Genomic DNA, 19,132 nt, shown 5'->3' with positions numbered 1-19,132 from the left:
AAGTTCAAGAAGTCGGTTGTATCTTTGAGATATGACTTCTGTATTTTAGCGATAGGCTGAAAGAGGTAATCAACAAATGATGAGATTCGCTCTGTGGCGCTATCACAGCCAGATATTATTGGTCTGCCGACCGGGTTTGGTTTGTGAATCTTTGTGAGTGTGTAGAAAATAGGAATTCGTGGCGGGTTAGGTGTAAGGGAGAGCCACTTTTCTGTCATTTCATCAATATGTTTTCCATGGTACAGCGCGTTAATGAGTTCTTTGACTCTATGGAAAGTTTCTGATACCATGGGTGATGATAAGGGCTTGTAGTTTTTGTCCTTATCAAGTAGTATCTGCCCCTCTGTTATTTTGTCTTCAGTATTCATAATGACAGTTGTGGTTCCTCTATCTTCCTTTTTGACATTGATATTAGTGTTTTGTGTAAGCTCTTTGATGGCTTGCTGTTCCTTGAAAGGAAGGTTGTTTTTACGCGTAATTATTTTGACCTCTGCCAGTTGTGTTTCAACCTCTTCTGAATATGTTTCTAACGCCACCGATGGTTGGATAGGTGGTTCCCAGTTTGATTTTACGTGGAAGGGATGTGGTTCCTTATTTTGGCCCTGGAAGATATATTTTAGGCACATTCGCCCAGCGAAGGCTCTGTGATCGTTTAGTAGTTGCCTTCTTATGTGATTCTCGTTTGCCACCAGAGTGGGAATGAATTTGAGCCCCCTTGATAACAGGGTAATTTGGTCGCATGTGAGTTCGCTGTTTGAGAGGTTTTTGATGTTTCGTTTTATTGATTCCATTTTTTTCTGATTGATATCACGTCTTAATGTTTTTTGTCTATCTTTGCGTTTCTTGTCACAAAAGACGCGTTTTTTTTTCCCTTTTTCCCTCTGGAATGAACTGTAGACAAAGAACACAAAGTGGGATAAGATTCACTTTCTTTATTCTGGTTTCTCTGAATTTCTGACATCATTTGTTTTAGCTCGTTCATCCTCTTTTGGATGTTTGAGATTCTTTCCACATGTTCGTTTAGTTTCGGTTCACGGACCATGGTGAGTGCCTTATTCTTAGTTTGCTTTACATCAGTGCTTTTTCGCGATTCAAGTTGTTGAGTTTTGCGAAGTTTGTTTTTGTTCCGCTCCACTCGCCGATAGTGATACTTAATGAGTGCGCCTAGGTATTTCTGTTGAGCATTTTTGGTTATTAAGCTTATGTCCTTTTTGAATTCTTCATTGGGCGTTATACTCACCCTTGCGTCGTAACGCAAAGTCTTTGGACAAGTTGCTTTTTAAGCTTGGAGATTAAAAGTTCAGACTTTCTGATCTGCTCTTTTATGTTTTCGGCAGTATCCTCCTGCTGAGATTGGCAGGGCCTTTTCTTTGGGAGGCGTTCGTAACTGCCACGCGAGGTTTCCGGCGGCGCTTTCTAGACGGTTTTGGTGGTTGTTCTTTTTGGCGTTCTTTTGGTAAGTCCGCTGGTCGCTGGCGCGCAAGGAATGTCGTCGTCTATGCTGGACAAAGAGCCCACAGGGCTGGCGGTAATGACTTCTGGAAGCACTGATGCACAGGCAGTGAGTAGGCCTTCTTTATTCATAATGGTGTTTTCCTCCATGGTATATATCAAGCGAAACTGCAGTTTCGATTCCGTCAGTGAATCTCATCAGTTGCTACTGTGTTTAGGTTTTGAGGAATCATTGTGAGGTATGGCCTCGTTCCATAGAAAGTGAGGCATGCAGCCGTTTAAGTACTCGTTCGGCGGATCGAAAATCACGGATTTCTATTCGCTAATGAGAATTAGCCAATGAGGTGGTTGTAGTTTCGATCCTAAGTGAAGTTGTGTTTCTTGAGAAGGTCTTAGAACGTTTTATCTAGAAAGTGGGATTTATATTTCTGCAGCATGGGCTCCTGGTTTGTTAGCAACAGAGTATTCTTCAATCTGTGAAATGCAGGAGCGTTTCCATAGTTTATTTTCCGTGCTTTTTTAAAGTTTAGCACTTGCATTTAGCAGTGTTCGTTAGATACGATGACCTTTAGGACGGGGCTCTGCCTAAAAATATCACAATGATGGTAAAATAATGAAGACAGGCCAAACACGACTCCTATTGGTCGAGATAAGAAGTGCATGACCTTCAAAGCTTTGCTCTTATGAGTACGTCTTTCAAAGATCTCCCTTTTCTGTACGAAAGTAGGGGAGGATCTTTGCGTTTTCACCAATTGGCGACCCACTATGTATTTATGGAGATCTTGCCTTTCCCCTTTGTGTACATCTTCAAGCACCATTTTGGAATGCTCTTTTAACGTCACAGATGGAGGCATACAATTCTTCCATGAGTTCTGTCCGATCTTCAGTGGAGTGGCTGTTTGGGGACATTGTAAATTACTTTGAGAATTTAAAAATAGGTTTGAGCAGCATTAGTAAGATGTACATTGTATGTGCGTTGTTAAGAAATGCTCTTACTTGACTTTATGGCAACACGACATCTGATTTTGTTGGCTGTGATGCCCCTACCCTTCAGTAGTATTTCGCTCGAACAAACAACTCCCTGACTATTTTCATTAACTTTAAGAGTTTTTTCAGCAAAATCTAGTATACGTTTTTGACATCCAAGCTTGTAAGTATTTGCTTGGGAATCAAGCTGTCGCTTGGCGAACTTTTCTATCAAATGCGATGAATCAGTAAAAAATAGAATTAAAATGGAACCCAACATTATGCAATCCTGCTATTTAACGTAAACAAAGTTAAAAGGTTAAACAGGTGTGCAGTGAAACGAAGTTACTCCAATTAGTTGGGAACAAGGAGATTTTCAAGGGGTTTACTTCTTGGTCAGTATTTCAATTTAGGCATCGTAGTTTTGGTCTGTTGTTGCTCTTGCTGTAGAAAAGCCAACTGAAATGATTGCATTTTATCCTTTTGTTCACCCATGTTTGCTAACATGGTTTTCCGGCCTTGTAACATCCGTGCTTGCACAATACGACTATCACACTCACATTAATAATAACCACAATAGTAGTGTCAGCGATATTTGATCAGAACATCTTTCTGGATTTGGAAATTCTCCAAGAGAAAGGGATAACATAGTACTTGAAAAAAGACAAAAACAAAAACATGTTCAGTGCTTGGACATTACTTTTTCTAACAAAGACATTATGGCCTGTTTTTGTTGAGCTATTGTCGTGGACATTTTGGCTCTGCTGCTGCTGCAGTGCTTGTTGTTGTTGCATGGCCTGCAGCAGTGTTTGCGGTTGGTTCACCATAACTTGAAACTGGTTAGCCTTATCCTGCTGTTCGTTCTTCTTCATCTCGATTTCCTTCTCAGGGAGTGCCATTTCTCTTTTAAGAACTCTACAGCATCACCACCACTCCTTCTCTTCCTCCTGTCTTTCGTGTCACCTTTATTGTCTTCCTGGGTTTTCCTCTTTGTTTGGCCCATCCTTTCCATTGCTTGTTTTCGCATTTCTTCAGCAGTAACTTTATCATTCTCTTTCTTTCTACTGAGATCTTCTCTGTTCTCCCCAGCAGCTTTTTCTCTTTCCGTGATCCCTTCCAAGAGAACATCCAGCTCATCCTGTTTCGGGGATATTCCAGATGCCATATTTCTTCACTTTCTTTCTCTTTGTACCTAGCCTGAAGAAGGGAAAATCTCTCCCTCACTGCTCTCTGTGAGAGATTCTGCTTAAATTTCAGCTGGTGGCAATTCTTTAGAGACTGAACTATATCAGTCCATATCTTTCCTGCCTCACTGCTGCCCTTTCTGTGCTTGTAAGGCTCGAGAGCTAGAACCTCTCTGCAGAGCAGGGTATCATGGGCTTTGGTCCAATATATTGAATTCCTATTGATAGGGAAAAAAGCCAAGTTGTATTAAACAGCAATAGCCAGCAATTATCCACTGGAGGAATACTCCTATTTACGGTAAACGAATTCATAAACAGGGTATGGACGTTAGAAAAAAAATTTAAAAAGACGCAAGGCTGGCAAACAGCGAAGAATATTCTTATCAATTCTTATCAATTTTGAGCGGTGCACAGCCCATGTTATGTCCAACTAGCTCTTCATTATTTTAACCTTCTCTCACAAAATAACAATCAGATTGAACTACAAAATGTGAAGGTAATACAATAAAAGCTGTTAAAAAGTTTAGATCTTCCTGTACTTTGGCAACTTTCAAGGTAAAATGACAGATTTAACACGATTTTGACACACAATGTTCGTAAGCCCGAACATTTAGAACTTTCCATTCTGATGATTTTCTTGAAATCCATTTTCAACAGCAATAAAAATTTATAGTAAAACTTAGCACTTACAACGCTTTCCTTTCTGCGGCCATGCTACGAATCAGCGTATGACTGAAGTAGCTGGCAATCGTTCAAGTTTTCTGTAAAAATAACAAAGGAACAGCTATTTTAGAACAGACTTTTATGGTTTAGTACTTTATCTCCGAACTAGGTTGTTCAAACAGTGAAAACAGCGTTAAAAATGGAAGAAAACAATGGACTTATACTCACGTAGTGAAGAGTACGCCAAAGCAGTACTAGAAAGCAATGCTATGGTGGGCAAGCCATACTGGTAAGTGCGTCATGACATCACCGGAAGTAATCTTCAACATCTGCCGCCGTACTAGAGCCCAGCCGTACCCTATCTTAAAGTCCCTGATGTTGGTGCGTTGGAGGCTTCATTCATTAACTTTTTGAATTTATGTTGATCTTAACTGGTTTTGAAAAATTTGAGATGCTGATTGAAGATTTTCTACAAAATAGGTGACTATTCTGATCCATCAGACTTCGATCCCTTAGTGATTAAAGCCACTGAGACGTAAATCCTTCATGAAAACTGTCACCGGTTTTATTGGGAATAAAATTTCTTGGTGAAACGAAAAAGGTGTTGCACCAGAGAACACGATAACAAAGGAAAACAGCTTACCCCAATCTAATTGAAACTTAATCTCTAAGACAGAAAGCTATTGTGCAATACAAGAGATTGTTATTTGAGATGCAGGAGCGTGACATATGTGACGGAACACTCCCCGTCTGGTATTTTAAAAAAACACTATAAATGAGAATAAACTGTAACTAAATGATCTCTAGCGATATACTAAGAGGGTTCATCCCACGGAGGTCTTCATCTTCACAAGATCCTTCTCGGTCTTCAATAAAATCACCTCAGTGACTGGTCTTGTGTAGCCCCTAGTGGGCCCATCTTTAGCCGTCTCTAGTTCTACCTTCTGCACTTTGCTGTCTGCACTGGGATAGACATGAGTGATGCGGCCAAGAGGCCTACTGTTCCTGGGTGTTTCCTTGCGACGTTGAAGAACCAGGTCTCCCTCTTCCAGGTTTCTTGACTCCTGTGGCCACTCTCTTCGAGGTTGGAGCATTGGCAAATATTCTCTTCTCCAACGAGTTCAAAACAAGTTGGCCAAGTACTGGACTTGTCTCCACTGTTTACTGTACAAATCCTGGCAGCTTAAGCTCCCTGGCATGGTCTTGAGTCTCTGAGACTTCTGTGTGAGCAGAGTGGCAAGGGTGAGAATTTCTGGCATGTCTGGGTCTGTAGCAACTGGCTCCAGAGGTCTAGCATTCACTAGAACCGTGACTTCTGCCATAAGCGTCGACAGGACTTCATGAGTAAGATGCTTGGGTCTGAGGTCTGCGAGGATGGATTCTAGGATTCGATGGGTGATCCCTATCATCCTTTCCCAAACTCCACCAGCATGGGAGGCATGAGGAGGATTGAAAACCCATTTGTCACCTTCAGTGGCCTAATAGGACTGAATCAAGGAGTCATCCATCTCTTTAAGGCAGGATTGAAGCTCGTTTCGTGCTCCCACAAAGTTGGTTCCGCAGTCAGAACGGAGCTGTATTGCTGGTCCCCTCAAGTCGAGGAATCGTCGGAGTAACTTGAAGCATCCAAGGATTCTATCAACTCGATATGGATGGCTCTGGTTGCCATGCCAGTGAATAAGACGGCCCAGCGTTTGCTGTTTGCAGTTCCTCCCCTTGTCCTTCGCTTGCTAACCAACCAGGGGCCAAAAACATCAAGCTCGACATAACTGAATGGCGGAGCAGGAGTGAGGTGCTGGGCAGGCAGGTCAGCCATTTTCTGAATTTGCTGATGACCCCTCAACTTCTTGCATTTGATGCACCTGTTGATGACACTGTTTACCAGCCGCTTGGCTCCAATGATCCAGAGCCCACTGCTTCTGATCAGCCCAAGAGTGAAATGTCGTCCTTGATGTACTACTCTCTCGTGATAGTAATTTACTAGAAGAGTAGTAACATGATGTGATGCGGGGAGAATCAAGGGGTGTTGCTCTTCATAGTTGAGACCTGCTTGTTTCAATCTGCCACCTACTCTTAGGAGTCCATCTTTGTCAACCACTGGGCTCAATTTCAGAAGTGGGCTCGTTTTGGGCAATCTTCCTGAGCTTGTGAGATGATCAATTTCATCCTTGGAGGTTTCGTACTGAATGGTCTGAATGATCAACAACTTCGCTTTGTACAGGTTAGTCAGAGAAGATGCTGATTTCTGGCTGATATGGATACTTTGGACGAATGAGATCAGCCTTGCGATTGCCATCACAAGGGGTTGCCATCGGAAGAACCCGGAGCAACGGCTGCACCCTAGACATTTATTTGGCAGCATTCGAGTGAGCCAGTGACCAGTCACCAGTGAGCGGACTTAGGGGTCGTACTCAGCAACTTCAAGGGCCTCCCTGCTGACAGCAATACTGACAAGTGAATCCTGTGAGTAGAGGAACTTGGGGGCGCTGTGCCACATAATGTCAATCAGATTCTGGACATGAACTGATCGCATAGCAAGATCAACAGGGTTCTGAAGAGTGGGCACGTAATGCCATTGTTTCAAGGTTGAAGATCTCCTGATTCTTTCCACTCGATTGCTAACATAGACATAGAAACGGCGGCTTTTGTTACTTATATATCCAAGGACGACTTGACTGTCAGAGTGGAATACAGTGGTCTCAAACTCTAGATGCATTTCTTTGGTGATCAGCTCTGCTATTTCAACTGCCAGCACTGCTGCGTACAGTTCGAGATGAGGCACAGTTGTGGCGTGGGATGGAGCAAGCTTCGCTTTCCCCAGCACAAAGGCGACTTGAATCGCTCTGTAACAATGGATGGTTCGAAGATATGATACGGCATCGATAGCTTCATTGGACGCACCACAGAATGTGTGTAGCTCATGATCACTAACTGCCTTGAGGGACGCTGACATGTAGCAACGAGGTACTCTTACAGGGTTAGTGCATGGAGAGTTTGGCACCAATTCTCCCAACCTGGCCTTTGCTCTTCTCGCAATGATTCATCCCAACTTTCTGGGTGGGGTTTGCTTGAGGTTTCCATCATGGATTTCAGGAGCATCTTGCCTCTTATAACGACTGGGGCGGCGAGTCCTAGAGGATCATAAAAGACTGTTGTTCTCGAATCATTCTGCAGGGAAACGAGAACAAATCATTTTCACTCTAGAAACCATGAAACGCAGACAAGAATCAGGAATAGGCATCTCGTTTATTGATAGCTAGAACACGGGCAAAATACACGAATAAACATACTACAAACTACAGCTAACGAAGACGTAAGCTAACAGGAATGTCAATAATGTACAATCTGGTAATAACCTTTCTGAAAAATTAAATATAATAACAAAAAAGATAATAAATAGAAGAAAATTTACAGAACGGTAGCGAGAGATGCCATCAAGTGACTTTGAATCTGCAAAGAACACCTTATATACCTGATAACAAATAATCACGCACACTGTCAAAAATCTCACGCGACAAATACCAACACATCCGTATGCAAACCACTAAGCAACATGCATTCCTCAACGCGAGAAAATACATTTTATGATGGATAACACGCCTCTTTTTTTGAATGGCTTCTTCTCTTGGAGGTGAAAGAGTCGCTTGATATGTCCCACAGCACGCCCAAAGAATACTGCACTGGGATTGTGTCTTTTGAGAGGTCAAGGTCGCGAAGGTCAGCAGCTCGATCCTGGCTGGCGAAGGCTTGTGTCACTGCAGGGTGGTTTGAAGCTATCTTCTACAGGTGTAGGTTAGCAGTGGCCAGCATAGCTTGCGTGCGGTGTAGTAGGTCTATGGCTTTACAAGGATCAGCTACAGACTAAAACCCATCGTCGACATAAAAGTTTTTGTCCACAAACTCCTTTGTGCTGGAGCCAAATTCCTGTTCTCCAACTTCTGCTGTTATGCGGAGGCAATAGGTGGCTATGGCTGGCAATGATGTATTTCCAAAGACATGGACCTTCATTCGATACTCAGTCATTTTCCTATCCAAATTGTTGTCTTTGTACCAGAAGAATCGTAGCAGGTCCCTATGGTTCTCTTGAACGAGGAAAGAATGGAACATCTGTTTGATGTCTGCCAAGAAAGGCACGGGTTGCTGGCAAAAGCACATCAGGATACCAAGTAGGCTATTTGTCAGATCTGGGCATGAAAGTAACATTTTGTTGAGAGAGACACCATTAGTTTCAGCTGCAGAGTCAAAGACAACACGGATTTTTCCAGGCTTTTGAGGGTGGTAGACGCCAAAGTGGGGTAGATACCACCGGAGAGTGGTTGGGGACGACTCGGTGTCTCGTACAGTTTCTGCATGCCAATTGTCGAACAGTTTCTACCTGAAATCTAAGTAGTGTTGTTTCATCATAGGATTCCCGTCTAGGGTACGCCGTGTTGACGTCAGCCTCTTGAGAGCATCTTCCCGGTTATTGGGGAGGTTTTAAATCCCTTTGCAGAGCAGTAAGGGGTGTTTCCCAGTTGCCTGACACGCCCCTGGTCAATGAGGTCTCCATTATATTGATAAATTTCCTGTCTTCAATTGAAGGCCCAGGTTTGGTGTCGTTTTTCGTCTGTACGAAGACACCAGCCTCCAATCCATCTTCGAATGTGCCGTTTAAGAAGGCTCCCAAATTTGTGGATTGTCCTACACTTGATCATGTCTGATGTAGAACCGATTGGTACAAGGCTGCAGCAAGAAGGGGCGGCCATTATTGAGAACTTGTGTCCTGAAGCAAGAAGTCTCAGTGGGCTTGTGAGCACCGTCCAAGCAGGCGTTTCCTAGTCCCACCCATCCTAAGTCGAGGCGTTGAGCCCATGGAGTATCCCTAGGCCCATTTCTAGACTCATGGATCTTGTGGAGGGCTGGTGCATCTCTCCCGATAAGCAACAGTATTTCAACATCCGCGTCTAATGCAGGGATCTTGTCCGCAATAGAAGCTACAATCCTGGCCAAAAATTCGCGGGACAGTACACAAAATAGCATTGTAAGTGAACATTTTTATTCTGCGTATCTTAAACAAGTCTCCTAAGTTTTTATTAAGCTGCCTTTGCAATTGTAATAAAGCCCCCCTCCCCCCAAACAATGTTGAGAGCAACTGGAATCATTCGGACTGTAGATAAACACAGCATCGTATCAACATTGCATGGGGGAGGGTGGGAGTGGGAACAGTTCGTGATGAATTTTGCAAATCGTCCCAGTATTTTTGGCCAGGATTGTCTGAATATGTGATTTACAATAAAAAGCAATTTATATCTTTACAACTAAGGAAAACGTCTTCGATATTTTTATAAATTGTTGTAGGAAATTCCGTTGGGCGTGTCTAGGGTCACAGATCTTTGTTTTTGGCTGTCGCGCGCTAAAAGCGGGATTCTTAAGTACATTTTTTTTCTAACTGTGACGTGCGTATTTTCCACCAAAAAGAATTCTAATGGTACTTGCTTGTAGTAAATTCATTTGAGCTGTGGATATTTCTGCGGTGCTTATTTCAAGATAACAAATTCACGGCTTGCAGGATTACTGCGGTACAAAGAGCATTTGCTTTGTTCTCCCAGAAGTACCGGCATGCGTCTTTTCGGGACATTGCACAAGAATGTGGTATTTCTAAATCTTCCGCTGCGAGAATATGTCAGCACAAGCCAACGAGCCAAAAAATTGTCGACAGCCCAGTAGAGAAAACATCAACAAGGGGAAGACCAAGGAAAGTGAGTGACCGAAGTGTCAGAAAACTAATTCGCACATTAAAAGACATGCAGAGTCGAAATCTTAACATAACCGTGAAAAACGTTATAGAAAAGAGTGGACTATCTCTTGAAATGGCAAGTAGGAGAACGTTCTCCTGTTATCTCAATGAAGAAGGCTATAGCTACTTGCAAGCTAGGAAAAAGGGCCTACTAAGCAAAAATGATCGGAAGCAGCGCTTACGATTTGCCCGTGAAATGAGACGCAAAGTGAGAGAAAATCCCGATTTCTGGACAAATGAAGTTGCCTTCTTCCTCGATGCAGTATCATTTATACATAAATTTAACCCGCAGAGTGGTGCATCGGGTAATAGATCTCGTGTATGGCGACGAAAGGGAGAAGGCCTCAAGTTTACCTCAAAGGCGTCCAAGAACCTAGCAGGTGGAAGGCGCTTGCATGTGCTCGTTGTCATCGCTTACAGGAAAGGTGTAATAATGAAAGTTCCTTATGAGAACATGAGTGGTGATTTCTTCGCAATGTTCATACGCAGTCATTTCAACTTAGCGTTTGGACAAGCTGGGCCAAAACTGAATGGCAGAAGATTGTTTGTAATGGATAACAATCCCTCACAACGAAGCAAGGTAGCCTCGAACGCTCTAAAGGATGTAGAAGCGGAACTATTAGAGATCCCCGCACGCTCACCTGATGTGGACTGCATAGAGAATGTGTTTCACCTCCTCAAACGGTATTTAGAAGAAGAAGCAATAGCTCTCAGTATTACAAGAGAATCTTTTGTAGAATTTAAACAATGAGTGTTAAGAGCTTTTGATAACATTCCAGTAGAAGTCATAGATAATATCATTTCAAGTATGAAGAACAGAATAGAAGCAATCCTTGCATCTAAGGGCCATAGAACCAAGTATTAGTTAACAAAACTAAGTGAAGCAACACCTTTTCTTTAATTTTCAACATTCAAACCTTTAATTGATTTCAACAAGATGTGAAATTGCTCTATCTGTCTATAAAAATCTGCTCATTTACTTTTATTAGTTACCCAATAACAATAAACGGTCTACATCCGTTACTTTAATTTCTCAAGTGCGTACGTGACACTAAGGTTCGTAAGTTACAACATGTCATGGATACAGCATAACCCAAATACATGCTGTAAAAATTATGTACTTGTCACTAGCTTTGAAATAAGCCAAACTAACAATCGTACTTTATACAAAGCACGCTACACTTTTAAAATTACAATAATCCAAGACAGTATTTATTACATGTTGCGTGACAATGACAATGGCTTTACATTTCACGCTGAACATTACTCGCTGATGTAAACAATTCTGTCGCAACAACAATAATTTGCTTTGAAATAAACGCTTTTGAGAAGAAAATGCTTTATTGTTATCTATCAATTCCATCCCTATTTAACACCAAAAAGGGGGGTTTACCTAGCTAGCCAACATTTCTCACCCGTATTACAATAAAAACTATGCAACCAATTTGAAGATATTTTTAGATCAGGGGTGAGAAATGTTGAAAAGTGTATTTAGAGAGTGCATTTTGCTCAGGATAGCATTTTAGAGGGAGGACAAGATTGCATTGAAAGCATTTGGACGTTCTAAAGGCTAATAAGGTGCAAAAGAACATCATAAACTGGGTTTTGTGGGGTGAGAAATGTTGCTGAGAAATGTAAACAATACTTGGCGTCTGTGTCTATTCTAAGTAGTAACGCCATCGACAGTGTTATCCAAGATAAATCTACTAAAACAATGACCACAGGGGACTAACTGTCGCTGCTTCTCTAGTGGGATTTGACGCCAAAAGTGGAAAAAGCGCCACCTCACGTTCATCATTTCTGTGTTTGTGTGGTCAAGCGACCCTCCTTTTACTAAGACTATGGGAGCGTTTGAGGTTGCGAAAAATGGGGTGTCCCTGTTTAATTCCACATCATGGCTACTAATATTTTTCGGAGCAGGCAAATGAACGGTATCTCCCTCAAGAGCAAGTAAGAGATCTGCCCACGAAATTATCTTGGGGTGCCATCTAAAATCATTGAGATAAATAATCTCAGCATCCTCTGCCCCTATCCATGCAAATGACCCCGTGGCAGGGTTGCAAAAAGCTTTATAAATAACCTTTAACGGGGACAAGATAAAGGACTTTCCACAATTTGTCGGGCCATGAATGAACACATTTTGATATTTTCCTCTACCCTTAGCTAAGGCGGTATGTATTGCACTACAAAATTCTACCCTCGTTATTCCTTGCGTTGCTAATAACTGCTCGGCTGCTGTTTGCCAGTTGCCATCACAACCAGCCGCACATTCACCCGCGCGTTCTTCTTCTAACAACTGAATTCGCGTTTTACCTGCGCGGAGATAAAGGGCTTCAGCTTGCGAAAATTCGCGGGCCAGTGAAATAGCCTCATCAACGGCCTTATTTCCCCGATTTGCTATAAATTGGGCTAGAGAAGTTTTGCCTTCCCTATTTTGTTGAACAGCCAAACAAACGAGTTGTAGTCGCGACGTAATCCCCTTCGCTTGCACAATTTCACACACATCGTAAACACTGAGGTGTTCCGAGGCTTTAGCTCTGCTTTTCCTTTTCCCTTTTCCCTTTTGTTTGGCCTTCTTTTTTCGGGAAGTTATCGCCCGTTCTGTTCGTGGAACAGCATCCAAAAGATCTGGATGACCTCTGGAGTGTACGGCGTCCTTGTCCTGTTTAGTGACGTAACGATAAGCAGTGTAATAGGTGCTGTGGTTATCGCTGAAGTTCACTTGTATACCAAACTTCTCGTCCAGATAGTTTCTAACCTGGAGCCATCGCGCTCTTTTGGCAAGTTTAAGAGCCATATGGAAATGATACAAATTCATTTCATCGATGCTTTCACAATCGTTACTATGAGCCTCAATGCAAACTGCCCACTGAACAACTCTAATTCGACAACTATTCCAGGCCTCTACAACTGCCGAGGAAAACGTTTCTCGGGAAGGAAACTTCACCATGTCAGCACGACTATATGTAATAAGATAAACCGTCCTTTGCGCAGCATTTGCTAATGATTCCATACTTGCAACTGTACTCTGTGCAAAACTTAGGCATGCGCATATCTAATTAGCGTAATTATATAACCATCACGATAACGTTTCTCTTTCAAAAACTGCCATTTAAAGGAAATATTACTTTTTAACACACCTCCCAACCACACAGAGCTTTAAGAAAACTGTCAACAGCAATTAGAAGTTTGAGTAGTGCCTCATAAGGCTGAAATAGACTATTTTCTTAACAAAGTGAAATTCGGACAATCCTGGCCAAAAATTCGCGGGACAGTACACAAAATAGCATTGTAAGTGAACATTTTTATTCTGCGTATCTTAAACAAGTCTCCTAAGTTTTTATTAAGCTGCCTTTGCAATTGTAATAAAGTCCCCCTCCCCCCAAACAATGTTGAGAGCAACTGGAATCATTCGGACTGTAGATAAACACAGCATCGTATCAACATTGCATGGGGGAGGGGGGGAGTGGGAACAGTTCGTGATGAATTTTGCAAATCGTCCCAGTATTTTTGGCCAGGATTGTAGGTGGGGATGGGCTCTGGCGACTGACAGTGTAGGGATCTCTTCTCTGATGTCTGGGATTGCATGGCATTCTGTAAGGGCAGGGAGAGCGTAACTAAAGGCGTTGTCTCTGGATTCAACAACAAGGTTGTGCGCACGTCTTTCCTGGACTTGGCTTGTCCCCGAGCAAGTCTTCAGCATGTAAGGGGTGGCCTCCCCTTCCAGGTCCAAGATGTTGAGGGGCTTTGCCTTGGCTAGGGAATGGTTGCTCTGTTTATCGATGCCCACATAGGGTTTGATTTTGTGTTCGGGCTGGATGTTCACATAAATAAAGGCTGGGCAGATCTTCTAGCACGATCTTCCTCCGGCTGTGTTTCCACAAACTTCTGTACAGCCGGCTGTGATATTGGAAGGCTCCCCGCCTTACCAATGGGGGTCTGCTGGGCATTCTGGCTCTGGTGTGTTTGGATCTGGCCCACTGGAGGGTCCTATGTGCAGTGCCATGATGTGTTTGTCGCTTTGGCATTCCATATATTTCACTGCCACTGTTCAGTCCTTGGCCTGATGGCTACTGGAGGCAACACATCGAAAGCAGATTCCGTGTTCGCCCAGCAGATTTTTTCTTTCGGTCAGGGACATGGCTCTAAAGGCGCGAGACTTTCCAAGGGCGTGGGATAACTTGTGGATGACGCACCACTTTGCAGGATCCCGGGGAGCTGATTGCCTGTATGTTGGCTCTGAGACCTCGGTCTTGAAAGCTTTCAGGCCTGATCTGAAGGGGGAACTTCTGGCAGGCTTGACAAGAGCCTTGGGTGGAGGTGTAGTGGAAGACTTTGCTGCATTGGTTCTTCTTTCTGAGCTTTCATTGCCAAATAGGGATCGTTCCTTTCCTTTGCAAGCTTTTGGTTGAATAAGGCAAACTCGTTAAAGGGAAGATAATCAACCCCATGCTGCGATTTGCAGCGATATGCATGCCTTTGCCATCTTCCTTGCACATCTTCAGGCAGCTTGATGATTAATGGTTTCAGGAAGGCTGGCTCATTAGCGCATTGCAACTCCAAGAGCAGATCCCCTAATTCAAGTAAGCCTTTGTTGTCCTTGACACTCAGTGAGGGAAACATGGTCAACTTGCTCAGATGTACTTGAGTGATCACAGCTGGTGAGCCAAAGCATCCCCAATTGGCAGCCCCCCTCAGACTTGGTTAAATTTTAATGCACCCCCCTCTCCCAACAAATCTTGTTCAAATAAACACAGGTACCCTTAAGTGATCCAGTCTTCCTGATACCACGTGCTGGGTCTACAGCGTCTCCCTGATTGAGAAGTCACAGCCTCGGGATTACAGGGAGCATCTCCTCATCACTTTTAGCATCACTAATGCGAAGGATAGATGCCAATCTGACAGCAAATTCGGCGAGGGTCAAATTGTCATAGGGCACTGCCTTACCAATGTACGAGAGACTTAGTTGACTCTGAGGCCAAACTTGCGGATACAACACCCAGCTTTTAAGTTTAGCCGTTTTCCTCCACCGCAACTTCTTACCTCGTTTGGCTCTATCGTTCCGACCGTTCTGCTTGCTCTCTTCATCATTGTCTGAACCCTCCAAGCCACTCGAATCCGAGAGCCCAAGTTGGTGGAGTTGAGCATCGATGCGCCAGCTAAAACCAGGCAACGCACGGACATCCTGGACAGTTAAGGACGTCGTTAAAGTTGGAGGAAAACTAGAAGAAACGATGAGCATAGAAGGAAGGGGCGGATCTTCTAGTTCACATTGAAGACGAGCGTTCTGTTGCTGCACCGAGGACAGCTTGTGTTGCAGCTCACAAGGCTCTGACGCATGACGCAAAGCTTTGTTCTACGCTTTCGCAGCGGCCAAGGCAGAGCAAATTAACTGTGCATCATCGTTAGGAACAGATAACGGCATTGGAGGCAAAGAAGAAGCTAGAGCTTTTGATCTTCACGGACTTGGCCGATTTTTCAGCTCCCTTCAAACCTGGTGAAAGCCCAGCTTCCAAAGCCGAATAATCCACTGGAGCAATTGCTTGACGATCACGCGTAGCGGCCATGATACACGAAAAACTTATCACTTCAAAAGAAAAACTAATCACTTTAGCTAACAGACTGTGCAACTTGTGCGAATGAACTCTGTACCTTGTATTCGGAATATACCGATAAAACGTGCTAGTAACATGAAACTCAATTTGACCTGACAACAGACAATAAACAACGAAACAGAAACCATGCTCGTGATGGGAATTAAAAATTTTAAGCGTCCCTCAAAATAAAACAGATTATCCATGTGGCTCTGGTAGTGGAGTAACAGGCCCGTATTGGTTGGTTTTACGTAGACCTTGGTCTTGATTCTGGGAGCTAAGTTTAACAGTTCAACACCAATGAAAGGAAGTGAGGCAGTCCTTTCCACCTCCATGATAAACGTTGCTGATGGGTGGCAGTGGTTTAGGGTGTTTACGTGAAAAATTCACTCACACACACAAGCGTGCCCGCAAAATAGAAATCAGACAGTATTGCTTATGTGTAGTTTACACGAAGGTTACATATCGCATATATTATTTACTGCAAGCATCACTACAAAGGGAACTTAAAGGCTAGGATGTGCTTGCGCGAGACTTAAGCTATTAATATACTTTCTCCATTTAAGAATATGACTAGACTCTTTGTTGTTCAATTTAGCAATCTAATTGATAGACGTAGGTTAGCTTGATACAGAACACTCTCAAGGATGGTCGAATAGTATTCTACGACAATCATAGATGTATTGCTGTAAGTAATAACTGATTGAGTATTAAAAGTCATCTTTCCTATCCCAAATTCCAAAAAGGTTACCCATTTGAGAGAGTTCTTCTAAGACTATACCCATATTTTTACACCAACAAATAAACTCTTCTCGAATGGTTGATGCTATTTTCCTATTGTTTCCCAACGTAGCATACATAGAAAGGGATAAAAAAACAAGGCAAGAAGAACACAGTATTCCAGCTAAAACACGAAACAAAAACTTAGCAATTTGCACTTTGCGCGATAGTGCTGCACATACAGAAAAAAACACCACAAACAGACTATGATTTTAAGAGACCGCTAGAATGATTTGTATACGACCGTGCGAATTGGACTCTCTCATAGGTAGGAGTAGAGAAATTAAACAGTAAACCCCGGCGATAACAACCGATCTACTTTTTCTCACTACTCTTTGGACTCCAAAGTCAGAGGATATAAAAGAATATAACTTAAATTTATATAGCACCATATAGCTCATACCTAGACAACAAGTTTCCCATTGATGAAGAGTTTATCTTGCTCAGACTTACTGAACACTGCCTTTTTTCCTCCTTTTCTGGCCTCTTGAAAGACTGGCATGTGCTTCTTTCTTAACTCGATCAGTTCTTTAGGTATATCGTAAATCGTGAAGTTAGTGTTTTTCAGTTTGAAGGCTTTTCTCATTACTCTTCCCTGGTCGATAATCACCAGAGAGCAGTCACCCTTCTTTCCAATATGATGCACTCGTTGAAGTTCTATATCACCGGGATATTGAATGCCAAGGTTTGTAAAAAGAAACTCTGCCAAGACTTTTCTTGTATCTTCCTGGCCCTCTCTACCCTCCAGGATGCCTGCAAATTTTAAGTTTTCACATCGGCTGTGTCTCCAGATCAAGAATGCTCTTCTGTAACTCCTCTCTTGCTTCTTTCAAATTAGCGTCTGTTTTGTAGGCTTTTAGCTCCAACAATTCGACCTTACTGTGAGCAAAATCAACGCTTTTTGTAACTTCATCAACAGAACATAGTATGTCCGCATGCTTTTTCCTTCAAAGCATTGAACTCACACCTAAGTGACGCCATCAAATTTTCAATTTCACTCAATTTTGTCGCAAATTTTTCTTTTTTCTCTTCAATACTGTCGAGCTTGTTTATCTTCGCTTCTATTGCATCGAGTTTTTGAATCTTGAGTACAATTTGATCCATTCTCTCTAATAGCTTTTCTGCCATGTCGAGCTCTTGAAATACTGCGTCTCTGTCGTTGGTGGTGTGGTCCTTCAGCCTTTTCTTGTCGTCGAGTTGCTAAAGCTTCCAGAAAATGACCTACTGTAAAGCTTACGTTTAACGTTTGATACTGGTAGGTTATTTGAAGACATTTAGAGCGTTCACTTGAAATAAACACAAGTTCTCGACTGGAGTTCAAAAAAGCATGACTACATCGCCATACCTCGAGCCCAGACTCTCCAAGGGGGCACCTTAATTACAGAAAGGCGGAATACGACAAACGGAAGTAAGCAAACAAATTGGACATGGCATTGAGGCAACATAATTAAACAAGGCGGAATACAACAAAGGGAATAAGCGAAACAAATTGGACATGGAATTGAGGCAACATATTAAGCGTTGAAGCGTTGTATTGTAGTCTTCGCCTGTGTCCTGTAACATGGGGAACACATCCCGTACCTCTTGGCCTGCAAGATGTAGAAAAACGGCCCTCTTCTGCTTGGAATCTGTTATCCCAGAAGCAAGAATAAAATACTCCAATGACTGAACCCACTTAGAACAACGCTGTTCGAGAGTAGACAAATCTGCCAAAGAAAATGACAGCAACACGGGAAGTCATTGGACTAAGAACTTGCTGAAACTGCTGGGTTTGCACGACGGGACGTAGGGATGGTATTGGGCATCGTCGTCACCAATTTTGTATTTTCGTATTTTATTTTAATAACATGCTCGGTCTTGAAGACGACCTCTTCCTTTACAACTCGCCAATAACTTTGCATAGATAAGCTCAGAGATTATGCTCGGAAATATGATCACAATCACGTGAAAGCAGCATTACAGTGCGTTCTTATCAGAAATACTATACAGCAAACACTAAATCGCCCTCTCCAGGCCAACGTGAAACAAGTGGATTTTACTTTGTCCAACAACATGAGTATTTAAATCGCGTTATTTTGTTATTTTAATGCAGTGAATGTGCTTTTTTCTTTACTGATATTTGTTAGGGATTAATTTTAGTGTTCTGGTGATGTTGTTTATGAATTACAGAAGTCGTTTATGTTAGTCATGTACATATCCCTTGTCTCTTTCTCGTTGACAGAAACTGGTATTTTTTCAGCAGTATTTCCTCGCCATGGCAGGATCATCTGCAGGAAAGTCAAAGTAAGTTGTTTGTCTTCATTGTTTTGGCCGTAGATCTTGACGTACATTTGGCACACCTACAGAAAATATGAGACCAATTTTTCAAGGTGTGCATCTGTAGTTCGTTTGGCTCGGCATTGGATCTTGACAAAAGTTGTTAAGCTTATTCATTGATTTAACTAACATTAACAAATTAATCGCTTAACTGTGTAGTCCAGGATAAAACACACAGTCTTTGGCAATAAATGGGACTAAAGGTTGTTGGGTGCATCCTGGGGTAAAATAGGGACTTTTAGCACCGATGGTTTTGTGGACGGCTACGGTGACCTAGATCGCTTGGGGACTGGGGATACCAGTCTCCGTCCGTGCGAGAGCCCACGAAAATGAAAATAGTTTAGCACTAACAACAATTTGTGACTACGGCGTGAAACAAGCTGAACAAGATAGCGATAAAC

General features: G+C 42.6%; 2 protein-coding genes and 1 pseudogene across 2 annotated transcripts; all 3 read right to left on the bottom strand.

Moving 5' to 3' along the window:
* Nucleotides 1–3,100: 3,100 nt before the first annotated feature.
* On the bottom strand, nucleotides 3,101–4,315 carry LOC146460059 (uncharacterized; annotated as a pseudogene).
* Nucleotides 4,316–5,856: 1,541 nt separating this feature from the next.
* Nucleotides 5,857–6,561, bottom strand: LOC146460058 (uncharacterized). The gene has a single exon (XM_085088785.1). The coding sequence runs from the start codon at nucleotides 6,559–6,561 to the stop codon at nucleotides 5,857–5,859; it is 705 nt and encodes a 234-aa protein (XP_084944911.1).
* A 102-nt stretch (nucleotides 6,562–6,663) lies between these two features.
* Nucleotides 6,664–7,218, bottom strand: LOC146460057 (uncharacterized). Its single transcript, XM_085088784.1, has one exon. The coding sequence runs from the start codon at nucleotides 7,216–7,218 to the stop codon at nucleotides 6,664–6,666; it is 555 nt and encodes a 184-aa protein (XP_084944910.1).
* Nucleotides 7,219–19,132: the final 11,914 nt, after the last annotated feature.

This window comes from Pavona decussata, unplaced genomic scaffold (assembly GCF_977016875.1).
Source record: "Pavona decussata unplaced genomic scaffold, jaPavDecu1.1 SCAFFOLD_215, whole genome shotgun sequence".
Lineage (NCBI taxonomy): Eukaryota > Metazoa > Cnidaria > Anthozoa > Scleractinia > Agariciidae > Pavona > Pavona decussata.
This window is presented reverse-complemented; position numbering and strand designations above follow the sequence as displayed.

Excerpts from the sequence above, each read along its gene's own strand:
- LOC146460058 (XM_085088785.1), bottom strand. The coding sequence starts at position 6,561 with ATGGCAATCGCAAGGCTGATCTCATTCGTCCAAAGTATCCATATCAGC.
- LOC146460057 (XM_085088784.1), bottom strand. The coding sequence starts at position 7,218 with ATGTCAGCGTCCCTCAAGGCAGTTAGTGATCATGAGCTACACACATTC.